The sequence below is a fragment of the Protopterus annectens genome, chromosome 9.part0 (assembly GCF_019279795.1).
Source record: "Protopterus annectens isolate FY-2018-M chromosome 9.part0, PAN1.0, whole genome shotgun sequence".
Taxonomy (NCBI): domain Eukaryota; kingdom Metazoa; phylum Chordata; order Ceratodontiformes; family Protopteridae; genus Protopterus; species Protopterus annectens.
The window spans coordinates 1,826,511,533-1,826,537,506 of record NC_056743.1 but is presented as its reverse complement, the minus strand read 5'-3'; the positions used below and the strand labels follow the sequence as shown (position 1 = coordinate 1,826,537,506).

The 25,974-nt window shown below is 37.9% G+C and overlaps 1 protein-coding gene across 1 annotated transcript in view; it reads right to left on the bottom strand.

Moving 5' to 3' along the window:
• The window catches only part of OLFM2 (olfactomedin 2), a 1,260,631-nt gene that overhangs the window by 851,058 nt on the left and 383,599 nt on the right, over positions 1-25,974 (bottom strand). Inside the window, exon 2 of the mRNA XM_044084686.1 lies at positions 25,584-25,733. Coding sequence (XP_043940621.1) covers positions 25,584-25,733 — 150 coding nt within the window. The remainder of the gene's footprint in view (positions 1-25,583; positions 25,734-25,974) is intronic.

Below are 25,974 nucleotides of genomic sequence, written 5' to 3'. Positions count from 1 at the left end.
ATGCTTCATTATATATTCTTTTATATTTTTCTTTCTATACTTTTCTCATATCATACTGCCACTGCAAAACATATTTTTTATATTTCTCCTTAAATATCATCTACCATTAAGGCCAGATTTTAGAAAATGCTCCATAACTGCATTACTTATCTCTTTCCTTCTTCATTCCATGCTTTCTTATCATTTTACTCCTTTGTCTGTTTTTATACATTTCTTATTTTCCTTTATCTCTAACCATATTACTCGATGATCAGAAATTCCTGTTTAAACTATTTCTCTTTCTCCTATAATTAAACCTGTTAGTAAAAAAATAATCTGTTTCAGTTCTATATGTACCCTTTTGTAAGTCCATAATTTTTTCCAAGAGTTTTAACTTTCCACATTTTATAACTTCTAACATTTCCATTATTTTTATTCTTGCCTCTTAAATCATGATTAATGTCTCCTGTTATTATAATATTCAGATGTATTACTACATAGTCTAAAATCTGATGAAATAACATTTCCCTCTCTTTACAACTGGTATAAGCATATAATGTTATAATTCTATATACTTGTTCTTTCCATTTTAAAATCTACAATGGCTAATCCTCCCCTTTTTAGTAAAGTTATGTCTAATATCTTTACCGTATTCTACAGAATATGGCTATTCCAGAATGTCTCATTTCCTAAATTCCAAATTATCTTTCTCTGTTTGTAATCTTTCTTCATTTGATAAAAATCTTGTATCTTCTAACATAATAACATCTACATTACATGTATTACACCATTCTGAATCCTTATTCTTCTTACTATATTTTTAATACCAAACAATTCACATTTACAGAAAGCATTCCAACATTTTCATTTTGCATTTTCATTAGATTCATAAGTTCATAGCTATTTACTAGGCTAGCTGCCTTAATGGACCATTTTGAGCCTAGACAATTTCCCTCCCTGAGGTGAAAATCAAACACTGTACCTTAACCAGTAAAGCAAACTCCAGCTATTAGTTGTATACATTCTTTTTCATTAATTTCCTTTCTTTTTTCTTTTGTACTAATCTCTTTACATTTTCTTTTTCTGTCTTTTATTCTTTTGGGGAAAAAATCTTTTTTCCCTTTGCATTCTCCCAATTTATGTCTTCTGTATAGTTTATTGGAAAGCCTTCTTTTCTGTCCTCTTTATTATTAGTTTTTCATCTCAGTTTTCTTCTATTTCCACTACTTCTGAAATTTCTTCTTTTTGTTTATTTTCTTCTTCCCATTTCTTTTTCCTTAATCTTATTTTAATTTTTGCAACCCATCCATGAATGCCCAGTTTTGTTACATTTATAAGATTTCAGTTCACACTTTTTGTATTATATCTCATTTTCCCACAAATATATATATTTTTATCACAGTTACTTATCAAATGTCATTCCTTTCCACAAAACAAAACAAAACAAAACAAAACAAACCAAAACAAAACAAAACAAAAGAAACATGTTTTGAGTTGTCCCAACATTTGATGACACCCTTATTCCTCTCCACATTTATCATGCTTGGCATATGTATATATTTTTTCTTTCTATGTTAAACACAGTATTTCAATCCCATCTACCAATCCGTAAACCCATTTTATCATAAACTTTTGCAATGTCCAGTACTTCTTTGCATAAAGTTTTAAATGTCCTTTCAAAGCCTCTTCACCTCTATTCAAAATTATACATGAATTTTATTTTTTGTTTCCCTGTTAAATGTGTTCATCACATGAAGATTCCATGGGTTGCAGTCTTTCTTTTTTCATATTCTCCAAGAACATTTTCCATTGAATAAACTGTCTCAGATATAATATCACAAAATGTTTCTTTGTTAGTAGGAATAAATGCTCTTACAGCATATGCTTTTACAGCCAAAGGTGCTATTAAATTCTCCCCTACTTCATACCTGTCCATTTCTTTGTCTTCTTTACTTTGAATATTTACCACATACCTTCATTTTTTATTTTTGTGCTACCTCTTTATTTTCTGCAGCTCTCCTTTTGCATTCCTTTGCTTTCTTTTCATATGTTTTGTTTTCCATTTACTGCTATTCTTCAGGATTGTCTTTGCATCCTCCTTTTGTATTTTCTACGTAATGTTCCCCCCAAGAAACATCTCCTTCATTTTCTGGCTTACTCTGTATTACCCTTTCTTTACATAAATCATCCTGCAGCCCTCCCAGCAGGAGGGTTGTAACTATGCATCCATCATTTGCTGACTCATCTGCAACAAACATATTTCTTTGAAACAATTCCTCTGAATTTTGCATGCATTTCGGGGTCTAAGTATTAGCTTTCTGTTCCATTTCTCTCACCACTTCATAAGTTCATAGGTTCATAGGTTCATACTAGGCTATCTGCCCTAGGGCATTTATAAGCCTAGCCAGAGTGTGTTTGGCTTTCGCCACCCATTTTAAATTAATTTTGCTATGCCCTTTTTCGAGGTTAGTATACTGTGCCTCTGTCTAACAGTGACACAGAAGTGATACCAGGGGTAAACCTATGATCTCCCATCCACTCATCAAGATTCCTCTTGAAGAGAGTCAATGAGGGACTCTGCCTAACCTGGACTGGGATTTTACTCCAGAGTGAAAGGGTTCTGAATCTGTCCCTCCAGCATGTCCTATTTATTTCAGTGCTGAGGTTCAAGTCTCTCAAGCGTGTAGCTCGATGGGATTTGGATTTTCTGAGGTGCAGCATGTCCATTAATTCCGGGTTGGACATGGCTTTATACGTCAGACACAGATTGCCTCTGAGCAGGCGGTATGCCACTGAGTAGAGCTGGAGTTTCTTTAACCGGGCAGCATATGGCATCTGTTTGAGCCCTTTGATCCTCTTAGTGAGGTACTTTTGGGGTCTTTCCAGTTGCTGAAGGTGTCTGGTAAGGAACATCCCAAAAGGTGCATTGTATTCAATTATGGGCCTGAAGAGGGATGAGTAAAGAGGCACGATGACCTCCCCTGATCTAGATGTGAATCCCTTCATGATTAGGTGGGCTATATAAAATGTTCTTCTAACCACTTTGGCCACGTGGTTGTCAAATGAGAGATTGCTATCAACTTGGGTCCCCAGGTCCCTTATTACTTCTTCTGTACTTAATGGATTACCACCTATGTGGTAATTTGTGGGCACTTTGTTTTTGCCAAAGGGGATGACTACACACTTTTTGGTGTTTAGCTTGAGGCCATGGCTCTGGCACCAGTTGTCTGTTTCTATGAGGCCCTTTTGGAGGATGCTTGTGTTGGCTGGAGAGTCAATTATGGCGCCCAGTTTGCAGTCATCTGTGAACTTGGTCAGCCACAGTCCTTCCGTGTTGGCCTGTACCTCCGAGAAATATATACCGAACAAGAGAGGTCCCAGGACTGAGCCTTGTGGGATGCCACTTGTAACTGGTTTGGAGTCTGACATGGCTCCAGCAATTCTAACCATGTGGGTTCTGTCCTTGAGCCAGTTTGCAACCCATCTAGTGACATAGGGGTTTATATTTAAGCTGGTGAACTTATATATAATGCCCGAGTGGGGTATTGTATCGAAGGCTTTTGTGAGGTCCAGGTAGGCTGTGTGGACCACCTTCCCCTCGTCAATGGCCTTGGTGACTGTTTCAAAGAAATCAACCAGGTTTAAGAGGCAAGATCTGCCCTTAACAAAGCCAAACTGGGTAGGATCCAGTGTCTGTAGGTCCCCAATATCTTTATTTATGAGGTCCATGATAATCCATAGCTTTGCAGACCAAGCTAGTCAGGCTTATGGGGCGATAGTTCCCAGGATCCATTGAGGCACCACCTTTGTGGAGAGGGACCACTGTTGCTGTACGCCACTCTTTGGGTACATATCCTGTAGTAAGGCTGAGATTGAACAGTAGTTTTATGTTTGGGTTTAGCTCTTCTTGGAGTTCATGTAGGACGCAGCCCGGGACACCGTCTGGTCCCACTGATGCTGTGTTTTTTGCTTTGGAGAGGGCACTCTTACCTGAACATCTGAGATGTCAGGGGGCAGCACTCTGCTGGGATAGATATTTGCCCTTTTGGTGGTGGGGGGAGACATTTGCACTGAACCTGTCAGCTAGGATGTTGGCAATGTCTGTGGGTTTGGTGTATTTTTTGTCATTTTGGACTAATTCTGAGCATATCTTTGAATTCCCACCCAGGTTCCTAACATAACTAAAGAAAGCCTTGTGATTATCCTTAGTGTCCTGTGCAATTTTTCTCTCGAAGCTGGCCTTAGACGATTTTATGAGTGCCCGTAGTTTTTTGCTAATACTGATCAGAGATGCCTTCCCTTTTTGGGATTTTGCTCTATCATGTAGTAGCTTCCTCCTTCTATTGTATAGTTTGTTTATGGCTGGGGTCCACCAGACAGGACATCTGCCTTTGAGGACTGGGTCTTGGTTTTGGGATTGCAAGATCCATGCATTCCTGAAGGTGTTCATAGAGTGCGTTTATAAAGGATTCTGCAGTCTGGGCCGTATTTTCCACAGGCCCGGGGGGCCTCCATCTCTCTGCATCTACCTTCCTGTTTCTCCAGGCCACCTCATGCCTGGAGTGTAAACAGGAAGTGCTCATGTAAAATGGATCCCACTCACATTAATAATGACTGGGGAAGTTCCCAAGTACCCTAACCAAATTTCCCCGATTAGTATAAATGCCACTTTGGGTGTCCCATGAAAAGAGGCCATTAGACTAGTGGGACTAACCCAGTCAATAAAGAGTAAATAAAATAAAATAATAAGTACTTATTGCTTGCAATAAGAGAAGAGCCACAAACTTCTACTGGGTTAACCCCATTTGAACTTCTGTATGTCAGGCATCTGTTAAGGCTGCTTAACTTTGCTTAGGAACGTTTAGAAGAGGAAAATACAGCATATAAAATATGATACAACACTAGATCAGCTTGCAGGATCAACAAAAACTGGTAATGCCCATAGTAAGAGAGTGCATACAGAGCAATCAGGGAATGCAATAAATTTATGATAGGGATGCCTGACTTAGAGAATGTGGTGATAATGTAGAACACCGACTGTGCTACTGCTTTTGCGTAGCTCTCTGAATGTTACAGTAGTTGCATAACGTCTGGGAGATGCTGTGTATCATCTCAGCCACAGCTCTCAAATTCTTTGCTCAATAAACAAAGGTAAAGCTTGAAATAATGGGTAGCAAACACATTATTGTTACTCATACCTCTCAAGTGAGCTCATTATGAGGAATGCTCCTCATTTTGAGTCTTAAAATGTCTATGTTCCTTACCGTTCCACATTTGAAAGGCATGCTACGCATTCAGTGTTAAGAGTATTTCTAACTAATGTCACTGACAGCCAATAGATATGCTCAGTAATAATGAAAAGATTTTTACTTTTATCATATTTAGTAGCAGTAGCAGTTTCAGGGTTTAACAGAGAGCACTGGACTTTGCATAGCCATGTCACTCAATATTCTAGATTAGCACTTAGTGCACAGTCCACTGTTCTTCATTATCACTGAGAATTTAAACCAGGACGTCAGGTACAAGTGTTAGCATCCTGCACAGAAAACACACAATTTCTGGTTGATTTGATATTTTCAATTAAAATAAATTAAATGAACCTATGGTTCAACAGGCAGTAAAGAGAAAGAACAAAGTTATCACATTTATACACTGAAGCCATGGAATAAAACAACAAATTCTTCATAGACCTTGGAAGGTGAAAGTCCTGTAAGAGTGACTAGGGATTATCTACCTGATGTATGGCTACAAAAATCCTTCTCAAAAGTAGAAAATCAGGAAATGAGAGAATTTTTGTTACAGAATGGAGTGTTCTCAGAAATACATGAGAGAAGAAAACTAATAGAACATAATATAGAGACAACACCTTAAGTGAAGGTTAAACTTAAACCTTGTAGCTTATCCAAATCACAGAAAACTTTAGCAAGGCAAGTACAAAAATGCTAAAAAAATATCCCTGAAGATCTGAGTCAATACACTATAAATGGTTACCACTTGGATTATGTGGTTTCCCAGACACCTTTCACCTGTTGATGGATGAAATATCGAAACCTTCAATCCTGACATGCTGCAGCATACCTGAATAATATCATCATTCTTTCATAGGACTAAGAACCTCAATTACCTGGTGCATGCTGTGTCAGAATCCATAAGACAGATCGGCCTGATGGTAAATCCTTCAGAAATTAAAGCGGGTATAGGAAGAAGGGTGAAAGACCACAACTAGAAAAGATAGAGGTTATAAAAATGATTTGTACTCACACCTGGTTTTGTAATGCAAAAGAATGTAGCCCTGGAAGAGTTTCAGGTAACTGAGGTTTGATTAGTGATCCCAGCATGGAGGAGCCAGGTAGGGAGGACTTTGAAGATGAGTAAAGCAGTTTGGGCCACTTACATCTGCTTGGGATGGACGGAGAGAGAGAGAGAATGTACACTTGGGGATAAACTAGGATGGTGCAATTAACCTCCTGTGGACTGGAGAAACTATCTCCCTTCCTTCAGGGTTGGTGGGTGGGGTTATCTGATTTATCTGGTGTATACAGGGGAAACTGCCTCTCTTACTTCTGGGTTGATAGACAGGGCTATGTCATTTATCTGGTGCGCACTGGAATAAACAACTTCCCTTGCTTCAGGAATTTTGGGTGGGGTTATTTGCTAGTAAAGTGCCTTATGGAGTCATGGAACAAGGAGGACAGCAGCCCATTGTAGGATCTTGTCCCTTCCATGGCAAAGTGTGCATGGTGACATTCAGCAGAAAGTGCAACACTCCATGGCAGCAGTATGATTCTGCCCCAGAATGCATTGCTGTGCTCACTGGTCCTAAACATAGGTCAGGGGCACAGTTACTCTAGAAGAGGGTATGCAGGCTCAGTACACTTGTCAGATGAGAAAAGGTCCCTGGGAAAACTGATGATAATCTGTGGGAGAGCCAAAAATTCCTACTCAAAAAATAAATGACCTGTTGTCTCTAGTAAGTGATGGGTTAAGGCTTTCCTTGGACTAGATGGGTATTACAAAATGTGGCTAATTTAGTGACTAGTGCATGTGTTTTGACAGATCTCTCAATTGGAAAAGCCCTTCTCAAGGTGCAATGATATCTTGTGGCAGGCAACATTTAATTAACTAAAAAAGATACTTGGTTCTGAACAAGTTCTGAACTTGTGTTAGTAACTCCTGATTTTACTGAAGATCTTATGTTTACCAACTCAGTACGTTTGGGGCAGTGCTTTACCAAAGCATTTAAGCTGAGAAGCCCCCTGCTTGCTATTAAACAGGAAGATGAGCACTGAAGAAAGGATATACTCATTGAAACAGAGTACCCACAATGAAGTGGGATTTCACTGTCTAGTAGAATGTGCCCCATTGCAATGGTTTAATAGGTAAACAGACAGAAATACAAAGTTGTCCAGTGGGTACGATCCTTCTAATCATTTCAGTATACAGTATTGCACAGGGCTGGCCTAGTCAACTGACATATTTCTCAACTTACAAACATTGAAAATCTGAACAAAGCTAAAGGTATAGCTGCCCATAAATGTTGACATAACAAGCATGAAGTTTGTTTACATATTAGCATAACTCCTCCCACTTCTGATAGATTGTGGAATTTCACTACTTAGAAACAAAAGTTAAAAAAATTGGGAGTGACAAAATTTCATAAAAAATAACTGGAATAATCACATTTTATTTAGTTTAAGTTCTGATGAACTAATAAAAGTAAAATGGTAATGCAAAATAAATATTTTTCTTTTGCTGCTGCTGCGCATGGCTATAACCAGAAACTTCCAGTCTGCTCTCGCAATCTCTTGTTATTACTCCCCACATTTGACAATTGGTACAAATGATGTCACCAACAAAGATTCTCTGACTGTTAGTCGGAAAATGACAGCCCGCCTAGATAGTATAACTTGTAATGGTGTTAGGACATATTTTTCACAAATCGCCTATAGAAAGGATAGTCAGGTCACTGTGAATGAAAAGAATGTTTGGATAAACACCTACATGGAAAAAATGTCCTGTTTTAAAGAATGGAATATGTAGAGCATCCAAGTCTTCTTGTGGGCATGCATGTGTTCAGACAGGATGCTGTGCATTTGTCTTGATCAGGGAAGAGAATTTTTGCAACAGATATTTTGCAATATTTGACAAACACTACCCAGGATTTTTACCAGGTCAAAAATGTAACAGTTCACAGATAGCAACATTTGCTGCATCTCTGATGGTTGTTAATGCTAGCAGCAGCTACGTTCCCACAAGATTGATGTTATTATAGTTTGTGAAAGATGGCTAAAGAACAATGACTGGAAACCAGTTCTGTCAGGGCATACATGTTATACTGTAACAGACATCCTAACAAAAAATCAGGTGGAGGTGTTATGATAGGGATTAAAGATAGCTATGAGACTTGTGATTATTACATGTTCAATGATAACACCAATACTATAGACTGTGTAACTGTGACAATAAAGACAACTCTGGAACATATAACAATTGTTGGAGTGTACAGACCACCAAAGTCAAGTGCAGATGACCTAAAGGAATTCATACATTTCTTACATGAAACACAGAAGGGAAGAATAATATTAGCTGGGGACTTAAATTTACCAGAAACAGACTGGAATAATATTGATTCAACAACGTTAGTAAAGAAATTATTCACAGAGTATATTCAGGAACAACAAATGCTTAAGGTTGTAAAAAAAACTACCAGGGGACAGAATATACTAGATATTCTTTGTGTTCCTAAAGAAATTACTGTAACTTCAAGTCAAGTTTTACCACCATTGATGTGCAGTGATCATGGGGTCATAAAGGTTAATTTTTTGCTAGTTAATTCTACCAAACTGAAATCAGAGCTAATGCACAGAAGGTTAAATACAGATTATAGGGAAACAAAAAAGTAGCTATATAAAACTAACTGGATTGAGATGTTCAGTGGAAAAACTGTAAATGGAATGTGGAAAGTTTTGAAAGAGAAATTGTTTGCGTGCAAAAAGTCAAAAAAATGTTTAACATCAGGATCTAGGCACGTAACATTGGGGGGGGTATATTTCCATAAGAATAAGATACCTGATTAAGTTGAGAGACAAAAAATATAAGAAATGGAAGAGAGGTTGAACTACAACTTTGGAAACTGAAATAAACGAGCTGGACAAACAGATTAAGCATAGTGTTAGACAAGATCAAGAAAAATTTGAAGGACATTTATATAAAGATATTGAGCATAACAGGAAACCTTTTTATAGATACATAAGACATGGAAGGAGTAAATATACACAAATTGATAAACTGTGTGCAGATTCTAAAATTTATTCTCAGACAGAACAGTTTATAGATATATTTACAAAATCTTATGCAAAACAGTTTGGCTCCACAAAAGGGGTGGTAAGTTGTCCTAGTGGCATCCAGGTAACCCCAGATACTGGAATCAAATTAGATTATATTGAAAAAGAACTTTGCAAACTGGATCCAAACAAAGCACAGGGAGGAGACAGAATAAGTAACAATGAATTGAGAACACTTAAGCAAGAACTTACACTGCCATTGCATCTATTATTCACTATGTCATATAAATATGGAAAGATTCTTGAAGATTGGAAACATGCGCTTATTAAACCTGTCTTTAAGGGAAAGGGCAGTAGGACAAACCCAGAATCATACAGACCCTTAAGTCTACTCTCATGCTGTGGAAAAATAATGGAGAAGGTAATACTGGATAAGTTATTGTCAGAACTGGATAATTTGGGACTTGAAACCATATATCAGCATGCATATGTTGCTATTACCACCTGTAACATGATGTTCTATAACAATATAATAACAGCTATGAATGAAAAATTGTGCTGTGATGTGATTTATATAGATTTAACTTCAGCATTTGACAGGGTCATGCACAAAACACTGATCAATAAATTAGTATAATTAGGTATTGATGAACTGTTAATAAGATGGATAATTGTATGGCTTACAAACAGGACATGGCAAGTATCACACACCAACTGGACAGGTGAAATCCTTGGTTACAGTCAAGGCATCCCACAGGGCTCTGTACTAGGCCCTTACTTGTTTAGATTGTATCTTGTAGACCTTACTTTCTCATCTGAGGTGTTCTACAGTCTATATGCTGACGACCTGAAATTGGGTAAACTGATTACAAGTGTTACAGATAAGGCATGTCTACAAAATAATTTGACTAAATTGACCATTTGGGCACAGGAGAATAATATGTTGATAAATACATCAAAAACTAAGCATATGAGATTTGGGAGACATAAACTGAAAGGTGAATATTTAATACAGCACACAGTGATTGAAACTATAAACTCATTTAAGGACCTGGGTATATGGGTAGATTCAGCTATGAGTTTTTCTAATCATATCATCCAGTTGGCTAATGATAGTTATAGAACTATAGGTTGTATAAAAAGATTCATAAAGTCTATGAAATCAAACATAATGAAGTCATTGTTTGTTAGTTACATTAGACCCAAACTTGAGTATGGAATAACAATATGGAAACCCTATAGGAAAACAAGCATGAATAAACTGGAAAGAGTATAGCGGAAATATACTAAGTTATTATGAAAGACTAAAATATTTGAACTTGTAAAGTGTCTCTTACAGATATTTAAGAGGAGAGCTTATTCAGGTATATAGGGCATTTAGGGACAACTACCTCTGGGAATGTTTGTGGTTATCAAAAAGTACTAGAGAATCACCAGATAACCCATGTAGAAGATTCTATAGGAATGAGAAGTGTACTAATTGTTTCTCTGACAGAGTAGCTGATGCTTGGAACAGACTACCAAATTACATTAAAGCAAGTACTGGTTTAGATATTTTTAAGAACAGCCTGGACATTTATTATGGGAACAAGTGTTCTGGCATATTGTCAAGCTATAAGGGCTTTAATGCCCGTGCTTGAAACATTTGTATGTATGTAAAAAAACAGCAACTCGTTATTATGAATCTGTGACCCTATGTTTTTTTGTAGAAATGGAATAATTGTAACATGTTTTTTAAGCAGAATGTGTATATGCTTTAAATATTCACTCAAAATGTATGCTGCAGGGTGTAATCTGGGAAATTTTCACAGTGGTTAGCTAGATCACAGAGTCTTAACTATCAATTTCTATGATATAAGAAGGGAATAGCCTGGATTGCTAGACTCAGGAAGTTAGAATGTAATCTAAAGAAATAAATAGAAATATGGAGTGAGAGAGCCCACTTAGGGATGTGAAGTACAATATATAGAGTACAACCAGTGAGAATGTTTGCTTACAGAGCTGGCAGCTGGGCCAGGGGAGGCCTGCAGCAGTTGGCATTTGTTTTCAAAGCAGCATGTGTCTTGGAGGGGCTGATCAGATAGACCTCAGTTATAAGAAGTAACTAAGGTAGTATATCCTTTACTTGAATCTGCAAAGATAAGTAAGCTAATATTTTGATTTGATGGAGTACTGTATAAACCTTTGTTTTATACAGTCTTACCTCCATCATCTTTTGGGACGTATAATATAGCTCTAGATATATGCATATAGATATATATACAGTATAGATATAAATTAATTTAAAGTCTGTTTGGAATTGTGTGATGATGTGTAGATGTGTAGTGTGATACTTGTTTTTCTTTTACAAGCTGAGAAGATAACGTGTGTGTGTGTGTGTGTGTGTGTGTGTGTGTGTGTGTGTGTGTGTGTGTGTGTGTGTGTGTGTGTGTGTTGGGGGTGTACACATCAGAGGTCTCTCAGTCCCTGTGAATATAGAACATGCCACAGCATAGGGTTGGGGATTTGCATAATGGTTAAGGTGTTTCCTATGTAGACACAAGGTACATAGTTCTAATCTTACCTTTGGGATGGGAAAATTGGTGAGACTTAAAATGGCCCACTAGTGCAAATAGCCGAGTACTAAGCTATGAAGCGCGGAAGTTCACACGATAGTTTACATGTGGATCCATTACTAATCCAATTCTTGACATTAAATCCTTGAAAACACGATGGTTTGGCAACAATTTTGTAATATACACCCCCCACACACACACCTCATTTTTTAATAGTGATATAGTGATGAAGCTGGATTGGTGGTGGTAATGGAGTTCTATAGAGGTCAATACACCTACTTCACATCCTGTGCTTTATATATATATATATATATATATATATATATATATATATATATATATATATATATATATATATATATATAAAAAACCCAAAAGCAGGAAAGTAATGCTGACTGGTTGCTTTATAATGCTGCTTCCAGGCTTGTTTTTTTTTTTTTATTTTTTCAAATAAATGGAAGACTGTTTAGCTGATCCATTTAACTGGATCTCTCTATTAAAAATATAAATCAGTTTAGGTTTAAAAATCTTGCAAGATGTCTGTACAATAATACAAAGTTATTCTGCCATCCAGTGTAGTAGCACTAATAATGGAGGCTGAAAGGACATGGCACCTGTTAAAAACGTTAAACAAATACCGCTCTGACTCAGGCATGGAGGAACTGAAAAGAAAATGAGGCAAATCAGCCGTATATGTTAGTAGTAAGTACTGACCCGGGAGTGATTTACACTTTTATCGCATAAGAGGATGAAGAAAGTCAAACAGATTAGATGCCTATTGAGAAACAGAAATCATAGCCAGGTGCAAAGAGAGTAGGTAAAGGGGGCAAATTAAAGTCGCCAGGTTGATTTCTTACATGCTTTCAGAAAGTCTTTCTTAGGCAGCAGGAAAACTTTGTCTAATTTTTGAAGTATTTTGCTATTTTCCAAAGTTTAACAACAAACATGCTGTCCAGTGTGAAGTTACTGAACTTCTGCAGAAGGTCAAAGTCTTAAGTTGTGACATGATATCTCACTGAATCTCTGTGGTTAGGTTTAACATCATGGGTCATTCAGGAACAACTAGCACCCTAAAGATGCTGACACAAACAAGAAAATGGCATCCTGAATAAGTAAAAAAAATATATATTAAAATTCGAGACACAATATCCCTTATATCCCCTATCGCACAGCAAAATGATGGATAGTCAACTACAGAAAGGTTCTTTGCATGAATAAATAAATGTACCACTTACAAAAAATATTTGTGGGGCAGCAAGTCTGACAATATTCATTAAAAGTGCTGAGAAGAGCAATTGAAAGACTTTGGGGAGTTTGTGTGTTCCCCTAGGGGAGTTTGTGTGTTCCCATCCTAGCAGTAAATGGTTTCTGGTTAATGAAATTTCATAAAAGCGATTCCAGATTTACTTGAAATATAAAGATCATAATTCCAGATATATAGCAATACTGTATGTGCAAGAATATCAACCAAGTAAGTCAAGTTTCTGAAAAATAAAGTTAGATTTCTGATTAGGTATAAAGGAAAGACATAACAGAGATGGAGGTGGAGAAAAATTGATAGCCCTTATATAATGCCTTGGATGACTGTAAAGGGTTATCTGAATTACAAGATAGGTACAGTGTAACAACATTTTGTGATGGGCTAGAGGACAGTAGAGCAGAGTGAATAAAACATTTAATATGAGGAGGGGGCTGCAATGGCACCAGCATGCCTTAGCCCTATCCAATCATTACTACAGAAAGAAAGAGACATCAGTTATTAAAAGTAACATTTTAAAATTATAGAACAAGATTTATGTTCAGATCTAGTTTCTTAAATAAGTAAGCACGTTGTCTGGGTCTTGAAGGAAAATTGCAGACAAATCTGGGATTCATAAAAGAAATATGGAGACTATTATAGGGCATAACGACAAAGGAAAATGAGAGGAATCTTATCTGTGATAAGCAAATCCTGGGCCAGGATTGTTTTTTCAAGTGTCATCAAAAAGGGAAATGCACCTAAAGAGAAGGTAATGATAGTTATATGTTAAGTGCAGGAGAAGTTTAGCTATGGACTACTTGAACAGTGCTCTGACTGACCCAAAATAACAGGTACAGCCATAAAATATATTCATGAATGATCAAGAAATATCTGAATGAGGCACTACGAAGAATGTAACCAGAAATGAAAAGGAAGGAATGAATACAGTGAATGAAGGGCACCATAAGCATTTTTAATGTGATTTAACCACAGTGCATGCTTAGTATCAATCAACATCCTTTTGGTCTTGAGGCCATTTGTTCCCCATCTGGATGTTCTGCATCAGAGAGTAGAGAGGTGACTAGAGGGAATGTCATCCGAGCAGCCATGGTGGTGGGTTGTGTCATCACTGTCATTCGGGAAATTACGATATTTAGGATAATGCCATAATCACACCCTTTGTTGTCGATGAGATAATCTGTGTCACTTCAGGAAATCATACACTCTCCTCATTATTATATATACTTTCAGCCCAAAGCTGTCGAGGCTACCCTCAGTGACTTAATCTTGACAGACCCCTTATCCTTGGTATTGGCCTTTTTGCTGACATGAAAACCTTCATTTACATGCTGCAATAGGCCAACTAAAACTACCCTCCCACCTCCCAGGATGGGTGAGTCAGCATCAGTTACTTGCCCCAGGATAGGTGAGTCGGTATCATCCACTTAGTCACAGTCTACTCCTCCTTCCAGCCTTTGAGCCTCTGTCAAAACTGGATAGTCAGGGATATATCCTTTTTTGTCACAGAGCCAAGTAAAGCATTGCAAGTATTGATGTCAATTATTTTAGTGTTGCAATATGGAAACACAAGACGAGATGCTACATTATAATATAAAATAAGGAAATGTATGATCCAAAATAGGGGAATGTAAAAAAAAAAAAACAGGAAAACAGGAATTAGAGAAAAATAGAGGAAGGTGTTAAGAAAACTAAAGTAGAATGTTAAGTTTAACTCTGGAAGCATGTTTAAAGAATTAAATAAGTAGGGAAACAACCCAAAGCATGGCTGGGTGGGGGGTGAGAATGGTGGGCCATCCATTGTTTGAGAAGATTAGCAATAGTGTGGAGCAAGCAGAGAAAGGGAGGAGACAACAGATAAGTAATTAAGCACATTAGCTTAGAATGAAAAATGGTACTAAACAGAGATACCAAAACCATTTTCAAAACCATGTGCTGACTTACTTTCTCTGAAGGATAGGTGACTTGTGACCTAAAGAATACAAATCAAGACATGTTTGCAATATTTAAGACTAATTTAATAATCCTTATAAAGTATTCAACGGCACTACAAAGAAGGCCTTCTTTATTTGCTTAGTAGAGTTTAACATCCATAATAATTAATTTATTCCCACTTAGCAGCTATTAAATGATAATTGTGCATTAGAGTTGTTTGCGAGACGGACACACAAATAGCAGATGGATTACAAGGTAAAAGTTGTTTACACAGGTATTGATTGCAGTATTGACTTGATAGCACTATTAGATATAAACAATAAAAGCACTACCAATCTTAATGTAAGGAGAGTGAAGCCAGTATATGCATCAACGACTTAATGAGTGTTAAACACAAAGGACATATGACAGCTTAAATCCATATATGTATAAAACAGTTATATATTATATATAAGGGACATTTAGTATAAAAACAGCCAATGTCTTTCTTGTGGTTATGAGAAAGTAGTCAGATTACAGGTACACCAAGCAAAAAAATCACTCCAGTAGTCTGAGATAATCTAATTTGATATACAATGTTTTACTCGTTAATTGCATGTGACAGAAACTACAACTTCCCAGAGTTTGGTGGCATCCAAGTTTTCACATGATACACAAGCAAATTCAATCATCTACACTGGTGCATACATTTAATGCCCAGTTACCCCTTAGATGAAAGTAGGATACCTGTGCAAGGCATCTTTTCTCACAGGCGGTCAGGTTTAATTGCAGAACAAAAGGCCTAACAAGTGCACATTTTCTGTGAAGGGAAGTTTAGCCACAGGCTGGGGAATCTTTGGTCATAAGACAGGAATGATATCATAGGTTTGCTAGGCTGAAGTGAGCAAAACTGGAAGTCAGAGGTACTGAAAATTAACTTCACCTACATTGTTATATAACTGTTTCCACACACAAGTGACTCTCAGGTCCCATGAACCCTGCATGGTGAGTGCACACATTTGGTCCGTCAAGCTTTTCTCTGCAGCCCACTTCCTCTCATGTCAGCTGAACAGAAGCCCAAGCTGCCTCTTTTCCCCCTTTAATCCCCCTTACAGTCAGTCAGTCTCCTCTAGTGACAGGATCACTTATCAAGCCAACATAACCAAGATCTCAGACATTACTTCATCCTTCTATGACATAGATCAAGATACTTGTATGAGATTGCAGTCTGTGATGCTTGTACTGTAGACGAGTTATCAAAAGAAAGAATACCTTTGTAGGGAATGTTTTATGATTTTCTGTAGGGAAGTTAAACATGAAGGTGTCATGAAAAGACAGGTTGGAATAAGTCCTACATGTTGGAGGATCATTATTTGGTTGAGAAGACTGGCATGGCGTTTCCTCATGTGCAGCAGTCAGTAATTAAGGATGGGACCTGTTGTGCACCTTTCATTTAATGCTTCTGTGGTTTATGGTTTCTTACAACTGTGGGGGCTTCAGATGTTTGATCAAGTATATTAGCTCTGCTTGTTTACTGAGCTCGGAAATTTCACTGTGTTGCAGTGTTATGTAATAAGCAGGTTAGGAGTCAGAAAATAATTTGAGTCTGTTAAAGGCTGGATAATTGGATAATTTAGTGAAACAAAAAACAATAAAGGACAATCTCACTGTAATATTTTCTGATTTATTTATTGGTGCATACATCATTTGCTTGGTTTTAACCATAGTTTTATTTTGTGTAAGATTCTTTTCTGTGTTTTTATTAAAAGATCCTGTTTCCATTTTTTTGGGTAGAACTGTTCTCTATTAGTGGGTCAAAAAGCAGCTAGTACATCTGCTTTGCACACTGTATATTCAAATATAACAGCTCAGTCTTACGACATCATATGTGTTAGCTTGAATATGCACATTCTCACAAAAGATATACTTAATCTTGTCATTTAGGAGCTAACAGAAAAATGACTCAAAAGCATTTTCACAGGGCACCCACATCTGGATGGCTCCAACCCCACTACACCTGCACCCACATCTGCATGGCTCCATTTCCTTACACCCATACCCACATTTGGATGACTCCAACCCCCAAAACTGGTACCCACAACTGGATGATTCCAGTCCCCTACACCAGTACCCACACCTGGATGTCTCCAACTCCCTACACCTACATCCACATTGTATGCCTCCAACCCCTACCCCTGGACCCATATCTGGATGGCTCCAATCCCCTACACCTCCATTGCTTTAGTATTATTAGTCCAACATCACTACACCCTGGAAGAGAGAATGGCCTCTGAGTGAAAAGAAATTGCCTGTCGTGTTCTTTCTTCAAGATATACTGACCACAGACCACCCACAAGTCACTATAATGCAAATCTCACTCTTCTTAAAGGTGCACAATGAAACAGAAGTAAATACAAATGTGAACTAGTGTGCTTGAATGATTGTGATTTGAGCTGGTGCTCCACGCAGATGACGGTAAGGTCATCAGGAATGCTTTTAAGATTTGTTTACATTAGTATTATACCTTTATCATGCACTGCATTTATTTACATGCTAAGGCAATATGGTAATATTATCTTCAGTTACCATTTCCTTAGTGAGTCAGGCAGGTTAGATATATTTCTAGCAGACCTCTGAATTTTTGTTTTATTCTCACAGTTCTTTTTTTCCAGTTAACTCCCGTGACAATTTCGAAATACACTAAGTGTACTACCAATGCAAGAAGATGGCGTCTAGGCCTCTTCTGCAACATCATCTGAACAGTTTAGATGGATAGGTGTATCCACTGTTTTAGAATGACTCTTCATCCATACAAAACAGAGCTCATCCCCATCCATATTCAAACTCAACTTGGATATAGAGATGGTAACAGAAAATTTACCCCAGGACAGTATCCTGTACTACTAGTGGACAGAGGCAGCTCCAAAATGCTTCACCTCATGCATGGGTACCCTTAAGTTATCTCTGGACTGAACCCATTTATTCTTACTGGGCTAATATAATATCTTCAACCATGGGATGTATAAAGCCAGTCTAATACCAAGTGAGATAGGTCAATTCAATCCAAAAGGGAAAATGGCTGGACTTAAAAGAGCCTGTTAGGACAGCTAGCCCTATGAATCTATGGATGAACTTATAAATGACATATCCAGAGGATTTCACTTTAGGACTCCAACATCCCCACCCTAATACTATACTGCATTGTTGGAACTGCAACAGAACCCACAGACTTCTGATTTTCTTGATACTGATAGCAAATGTGATTCCCATTAGGTGACTGATATAATGTTATGACTTAATGCATGAGAAGCTATTGATAACTGCTGAACAAGACCCCTGGTGTTATTGTTTTCCACTTACTTCTTATCTAATTCTTAATGCTTAGGTTTCAGATCTGTTGTTGCAATATCTACTGTTCAACAGGATTTTTAAATGATCAGCTTTGAATGTTCTTGAAGACTAAAGCCAGCCTGGGATTCAAAAATGACAAAGCTGGTGTTGTTCAGTGTGGCATCAGTATTTCTCTTCTCTTTCGAAACTTTTCCTTTTACATTATAAACAAACCACAATATCTTTGCATTGATATTGATCTGCAGTCCTTGTCAGTTCCGATAAGAAATCCTCTGCTACCTAAGTCAGTCAAATATTCATAGTCTGTCATTCACTTCGGCAATCCTTTTTCACTTAAATGGTATTCTTAGTGTAATATTTCTACTAAACCATGGAAAGTCTCAATATTGCAAAAAGCTAACCTCATTAATGAGCATGGAAAATGTCTATATTTTGCCATTCATAATAAATCTTGTAGTTCTATCCTTTTCTGTCTTCTGGGGTTTGCAGATCAAGATCTCATTGCTTTTTACTCTGTTCTATAGCAAGTAAAAAACATGCATTATTGAGCACACAATGCACCGAAAACAGAACGACTCTCTGAAATAAGATTTGAAGACGTGGGATTCAGTGACTCTTAAATGCTGTTATATGTTAATAATGAAAAGCATGCTTTATGAGATGCAACCTACGTCAACATGCTACAAACCCATATTTGGTTGGGGTCTCTACAAAATGGCATGAACTATAACACCTGAAACACTCGATGGGGTGCACAAATCAGCATAGGACTAACAATATCACTCACTGACCAGAGTACTTTAAACTGTCTGCACAATGGCTCAAGAGTATGCCACAGCTGCATGTTGCAGGGATATCGCAAGTTTGATATTGGTGAAACAAAATATATGTTGGCTGTAGCTTTCTCCAGGACTACTCAAAGTGTGTGTGTGTGTGGGGGGGGGGGGGTGAGGGTGTGTGTGTGGGGATGGGGTGTGTGTGTGTGGGTGCATGTGCGAAAGTCTGTGGGCTTCTGTGTGTGTGTGTGTGTGTGTGTGTGTGTGTGTGTGTGTGTGTGTGTGTGTCTGTGCGCGTGCTTGTGTCTGTGCATGTGCTTGTGCTATTTGTTGATGTGTGGGTCCACCATTTTCTGCCATGAAAATGACAGACTGGGAGTATTGTTTTCCACTCAAACTACTTTTAGCGATGAAAAAGATTATATGAATTAGCTTAAATGAATCTCTTCTTATCAAATCTAATGTAATGAAACCCAAACAATGCATTTTCTGCAAATGCATTAAAAAAGCCAGTGAAGTGGAGAGAACTTACAATTGCCATAAAACTCATTCTAGAAACCAGATTTTAGAAAGAAGATGAAAACTAATCCCAGAATTTAGACACTGATGCACAGGATGCTGAAATATAATTATAAAAACATTCATCTTTACTACTTTATTTGCACCTTTTGCATCTGAATAGTGATAAAGTTGTATTATAAAATAATTATTTTTAGATTGCCTTTGTTTTTTTAGTTAGAAAATAATGACTATTTTTAAACAATGAATGATATTTTGGTGAAAGAAAAAACTGTCAATGTCCTCCACTCAGATTTATTCTGTGTTTGCATTTCCTTCTCAAACTGCCTTTATATCTCTACTTTATTCTAAAGTGAATATTTATTCCTGCTTTCTTAATATCTTGGTTTTGGTACTGGCATACTTGCTGAAATATTGTTCCAAGATTCAGACATATTTCTCCTGAAAATAACTTTTTAATACCCTCTTAGAACAGCCACATTTATTCTTTCTTCTTTATGGCATGTCACCTTTTTTTTGTACAGTATTTTTTTCCTGAACTATATTGCGTCAAATGATTTTTTCCAAAAATGCAAAGAATGAAAATACACTAGCCTCAAACCACCTGTCTTCTGACTCAGTGAGCATGCCATAGCCTCAGCTTTTATTGTGTCTAAGATTTACTCTCAGAAATGTGATATGTACTTCCACTGTACTGATACCGACAGTAGTTACACCAATGCATCAAAATGCCTCTTTCTGGCCCACTTAACCCTCCTTATGCATCCTAACCAGGTTAACCAACAATCTTAATGATCGTTTTTTAACACCTTGACGTCATTAACTGTAATTACTTGACCTTTCCTTGCCACTTTATCTCGCTGAATATATTTCATAATGGCTTACATGCTCTGTGTGATTTCCTGCTTATGCAAAATGCTGTACAATTGTCCATACTTTGATATACTTGCATGCTCTCCACCCACTGTGAATTCTGTATCCTACTCCAATATTTGATATAATGTATAATGCAGCCTCCTTGAAATGTAACTGTTGTAAATATAAAGTAGTACTCCTCACATGTCTAGGTAGCAGAGGAATTTTCATCCTTACTAATCTATAATCCATAGGTAAAATCCAGTACCACTTCTTGGAAGCTATAAGCCCCCTCTATGACCCAGGAAACCCATACCATGTATTTAAACTTATTAGAAACATTAACCACCCAACCAAATACCATATTCATGGGTGACTTTAATTACCCCACTACTAACTGGGAATCCTATATGACATCAAACAAACATGCACCTGATGAACCAGATAGTCTAGACCAGATAGTCAATACACCAACCAGAGGTGCAACCATACTGGATCTGGTCCTCACTAATATGGGAGAGTGCTGCACACCCCCTATTGTCATGCCTTCCCTGGTCAGGTCAGCCCACAAAATGGTCTCCTTTGAAGTAAAATAAAATCTGGACCCCCCCCCAGCTAAGCCTGGAATATTCAGAAACTATTCTTAGGCTAACCTCCTGCTATTAAGTGAGAACCTGACAAAATTTCAAGCTTCTATAATCCCTGAGAATACTTCTGCATTTGCAGAACTGTTCACTGAAACCCTGTACATGCATGTTAATAGCTGCATAGGAATAAGTACAGAACTAACTAAAAACATAAGCCACCCTGGTTGATAAATTCAGCTCCAGCTTTACTCCTCTCTGCCCCTCACACTTTCTTCAGGAAATATAATCAAATATAACTCCCCTACTATCAGTAGGGATCAGTTCCTTAATGCTTTCCCTAAGACCAAGAACACTGCATCAATGGGCCCAGACAATATCCCAGGATATCTTCTAAATAGAAAGAAGCTTGGCCTATCAGGGCCTCTCAAATTAGTATTTAACTGTAGCCTTAAAAAGGCTTCATGCCTCATGAATGGAGAAAGGCAACAGTCATCCCTCTGCACAAAGGTGGGCCAACTACAGACCCAGGAAACTACAGACCCACTAGTCTTATGTTTTAAGTCATGGAAATAATTGTCATGGAGATGATCAACAGAGATATAGTAAACCTCCAGACACTGGACCCAAACCAATTTGGTTTCATCAAGGGCAGATCATGCCTACTCAACCTTGTGGAATTCTTTGAGAAGGTCACCAAAGCAATGGATGAGGGCAAAATCTGCCTACCTTGACCTGGCCAAGGCATTTGACACAATACCCCACTCAGGCATTATTGACAAACACAAGACGTTAGGTAAAAACCTGTATGTCACCCAGTGGACTGCCAGCTGGCTCACAGAGAGGACCCAGGAAGTTAGAATTGTCCACCTCTACAAAGAGGCCAGTCACAAGTGGGGTCCCTCAGGGATCAGTCCTCAGACCGCTCCTTTTTGGCATTTACTTCTCAGAAGTCAAGGCCAATGTCAGTGGTCTCTGGCTGACTAAATTTGAAGATGATTGCAAATTAGGAACTATCATTGAATCTCACACTGACACAAATGTTCAACAGAAGGGGCTGACCCAGACAAAAAACTGGTGTCAGAGTCATGGACTAAAACTAAATGTCAAGAAATGCATAATAGTATACTTTGGGAAGTCACCCATCCCTCGTAAATATCATATTGATAACACACCCCTTAGAGTTGACCCAGTAGTCAGGGACTTAGGGACACACATAGATAGTAATCTAGCCTTTGATCATCATGTGTCTACAGTGGTGAGGAAATAATTCTATGTTGTGCAACTTTTAAACAAAGGTATGGCATCTAAGTCCAAGGAAGTTGTTGTTCCACTGTATTCGGCATTCATCAGTCCTATCATTGAGTACAATGCCCCATTTGGTATGTACCTAACCAGGCATATCCAACAACTGGAATGTCCACAGAGGTTCCTCACTAAAAAAATACAGGATGTAAGTAATATGTCCTATGCAGACCATCTCAAGACCCTATCCATGTATTCTGTCTCCTACAGGCTTTTGAGGGGAGATCGATGCCTGGCATACAGGGCATTGGCAGACCCCCCTCTGATGCACCTCTTGCATACCCACAAAAAAAAAAAAGTACCAGAATTACTCATTCTAAAGAATTAAACCTTTGCCTGTGATATAAATAAGATCTGCTGGAGAGATAGGTATGTTTCCCAGAGATTACCCCATCTATGGAATGGGTTCCCCATCCATGTGAAGCAGAGTTCCTCCCAAATCCAGTTCAAGTGCAACTTGGACAATTGGATGGGAAACTGGAAATTCATCCCTAGTTTGGCACCCATGTCTCTGATGCAGACAGGTAACCTGTAAATGGTTCATCTCCCAGGCCCATGCTTACACTTATCAAGGGTATTAGAAGTTGTCAGAGATTTGGGATGCATGGCTAGGCTTAAACAGGCCCTTGTGGTTGTTAGCCTATTAAACACCTATGAACCCATTAAGTGACTCATATGGTTGTTTCTTGGTTAGGGCAGGAGACTGTAATGCTATGCAAGCAATTCATTTAAAGAAAACATGCTCACTGATGACAGAATACACAGCGCTCACATCTAAAAGGCAAAATCGTCAAAACCTTCTTTTGTGAAGTCAATATACAGTTAAATAAGTACTTCTATGTGAATAATTTCACATTTGGTTACAAATGGCAAAACTTTAAACTGGGACTCGCCTTCTCTTATTCAGTCATACAGACAGTGTACAGGCATAATTAATTGACAGCTATGTACTCAGCAGTGGTAGGCAGTGGGTGTGCATAATGGACACCAAAAACAGGGGGCTGCTAACCCCATCCCTGTTCCCCCTGCTGGCCATAATTTTACTTTTCTTGCAGTTTTACCATGGGGGTGCTGCCCCCCCCCCCACAATGCCTGTTATGCAGTCTAATCTAATTTCTAATCTCTAATTTCCTAAAGATCGTCACAGTACATCTAACAGCAAGAGTCAGACAAAGGGCTGGAATAATATCATTAGAAATGCCCATGCATATGGTGAGTCCTAAAGTAAAATATTTCCAAAATTATTTGATTTTAATATTTTGAAAACATTTGCTCAGTAAATTCTGTGACTTCAAGCACATCTAAAATTTCATGAGGTTTGTAGACAATTTGTGTGCATGATGGTTGTGATGCCCATGCCCTGGCCCAGCAATCAAGAAGCCTCAACTTTTGCCAATAACACCAGTGAGTGGTGTCCATACAGGGAAAGGATAATAAATAGCCACACAGTAAAGTACAATTTCGCTTAAGAGCACATAGAGATCACAGTCAGTCTGCGGCTGGTTTCTCACTTTCTCTCCAGGTCCCCAATAAGACTCCCCACTGGCACAGGTACAGGGTCCAGATCTCAGCCTAGTGGGCAAGCTAAAACCTCCTGCACCCTATCTGTCCAACCAGTGCTTCGTGTTACTGCCCAAGAAGCTGACACACATACACTTTGAGATAAGAGTTATATACAACCACACATTCACTCCTGGGAAAGGCTGGCACAGGTTCTCAAGCTGTGCCCCTTTTCTGCCCAGTCTAAAAGATAGTACCAGCTGCCACCACCAACTAATATTTATCAGCTACTCAAAGGCCCTTATGAAAGGGTGTCCAATTATTACTGTGCAATATTATTATCCAAATGATACGTGTGACTGAACAGTCAAGGGTATTAGAGTGACCTGGTACAGTATCACTCTATATATATATATATATATATATATATATATATATATATATATATATATATATACATGCAATTTACTCTAGAGCTTAAATTAACTCAACATAAAACAGCCACATTTGAAAGGTTTAAAAATATTTAATAATAAATAATAAAAACACAAGACAATACTTTTTCCTACATAGTGCTAGTCAAGAGTTCAGAGAGCACAGAGAAATACTTAAAATAATACAAGAAGTTCACACAGTTCTAAAATCCTACTTACATCTAGAGCAAGACAGTGCTGGTGATGTTGGGTGTTCTCAAGACAAATGCCCAGAGCTCTCTGATTCTCTCTCTTAAAATTGATAACACAGAGCTGCTTCACATGACATCATTCTTCGCACTTCTCTGATGTTCCCAGGATAACAGAAACTACATTTACATTCTTTACACCTGATCAGAAACCAGAGCAATAAAGGACATTTATACATGCAAATTCTAGTCATTAACTCTGGTCTTAAAACAATAGGCAGGATGCCTCCCTCTAGACATATTGGCTCCGAATGTTGACATCAAAGACATGACTTATCAACTTTGTTACAGCAGAGTGCATTGCTGTTACATTTTTGCAGTTCAATATCCAATGCAGTCTTTTCACATTTAAGAGAACAAGCTTGTGGCTTACATTAATATTTATAAATGACAGAATTATCGACAAAATTCTATCTGGCTAGGCTGGCAGCCTTTACCTATCTTCACAATGATCTTCTATCATCTGGGAGGAGGATGCAATATTTCAAGAGAAGCCTGTCCCATAGAGGTGCCTAGGAGGGTGTCAGGCTCAGATCTTTAAGTGATACTGAGCCATAGGTAGGCACTTTAAGGTCTGGCATGAAATGTATCCGCTGCCCACTGCTGTAGCATTATTGTACTGTACACTCAAGACACTTAGAGAAGTCAAGAACAAAATCAGTGTTCTCAATTAGCCAGAACAATGAATCATATTATTTTAACCAATAACCTACTAGTCATGGCAAAAATATGCCTTAAGTTTATTTTTCTCTAAACAGAGATGTTCCACACTAAAAATTATTCTCAGACTAAGACTGGTTCTTAGCAAATTGGTGAAGGAAATGGATGTTCATACTTTATGTTGTATAGTTTGTTTGTTTCTTTAAATTTTTAACTTCAGATGTCATCGCTCATCTCATACACGGGATAGATATTACAAAACTCTGCTACAACAGAGCAATAATGTTGTGTTTACATATATACTGCAAAATGTATTGCATTTATTGACTGATTGATTGTAACATTTCAGTTCACTTCCTACCTTTTCCATGAGTTGCCGCAGCTGCTTGCTCCTGGGGTCACGAGTACATGTGCTTCGTGCAGGGGCCACCACTGTACATATACACTTGCCATCAGGGGCTTGTGCCGAACTATAGATCTGCCAGCCATCCTCAGGACTTGGAAAAAGTGTCTGTGTGCAGAAAAATAAATAAATAAATCAATAAATGAGTCAACAATATCCTTTTCATAACTGCTTGTACTCCATTGATAACATTTAAGGAAATGCATACGTTCAGGAGAAAGGCTTCCATTCTCAAATGTTTCTTAAGTAAATGAACTGCTAAAAAAACATGACATTCTTCAAAACCTCTTATAAATCCCAAATGTCCACCTTTTTTTCTTATTGGTTTTATCAAAATCACGTTTTATGA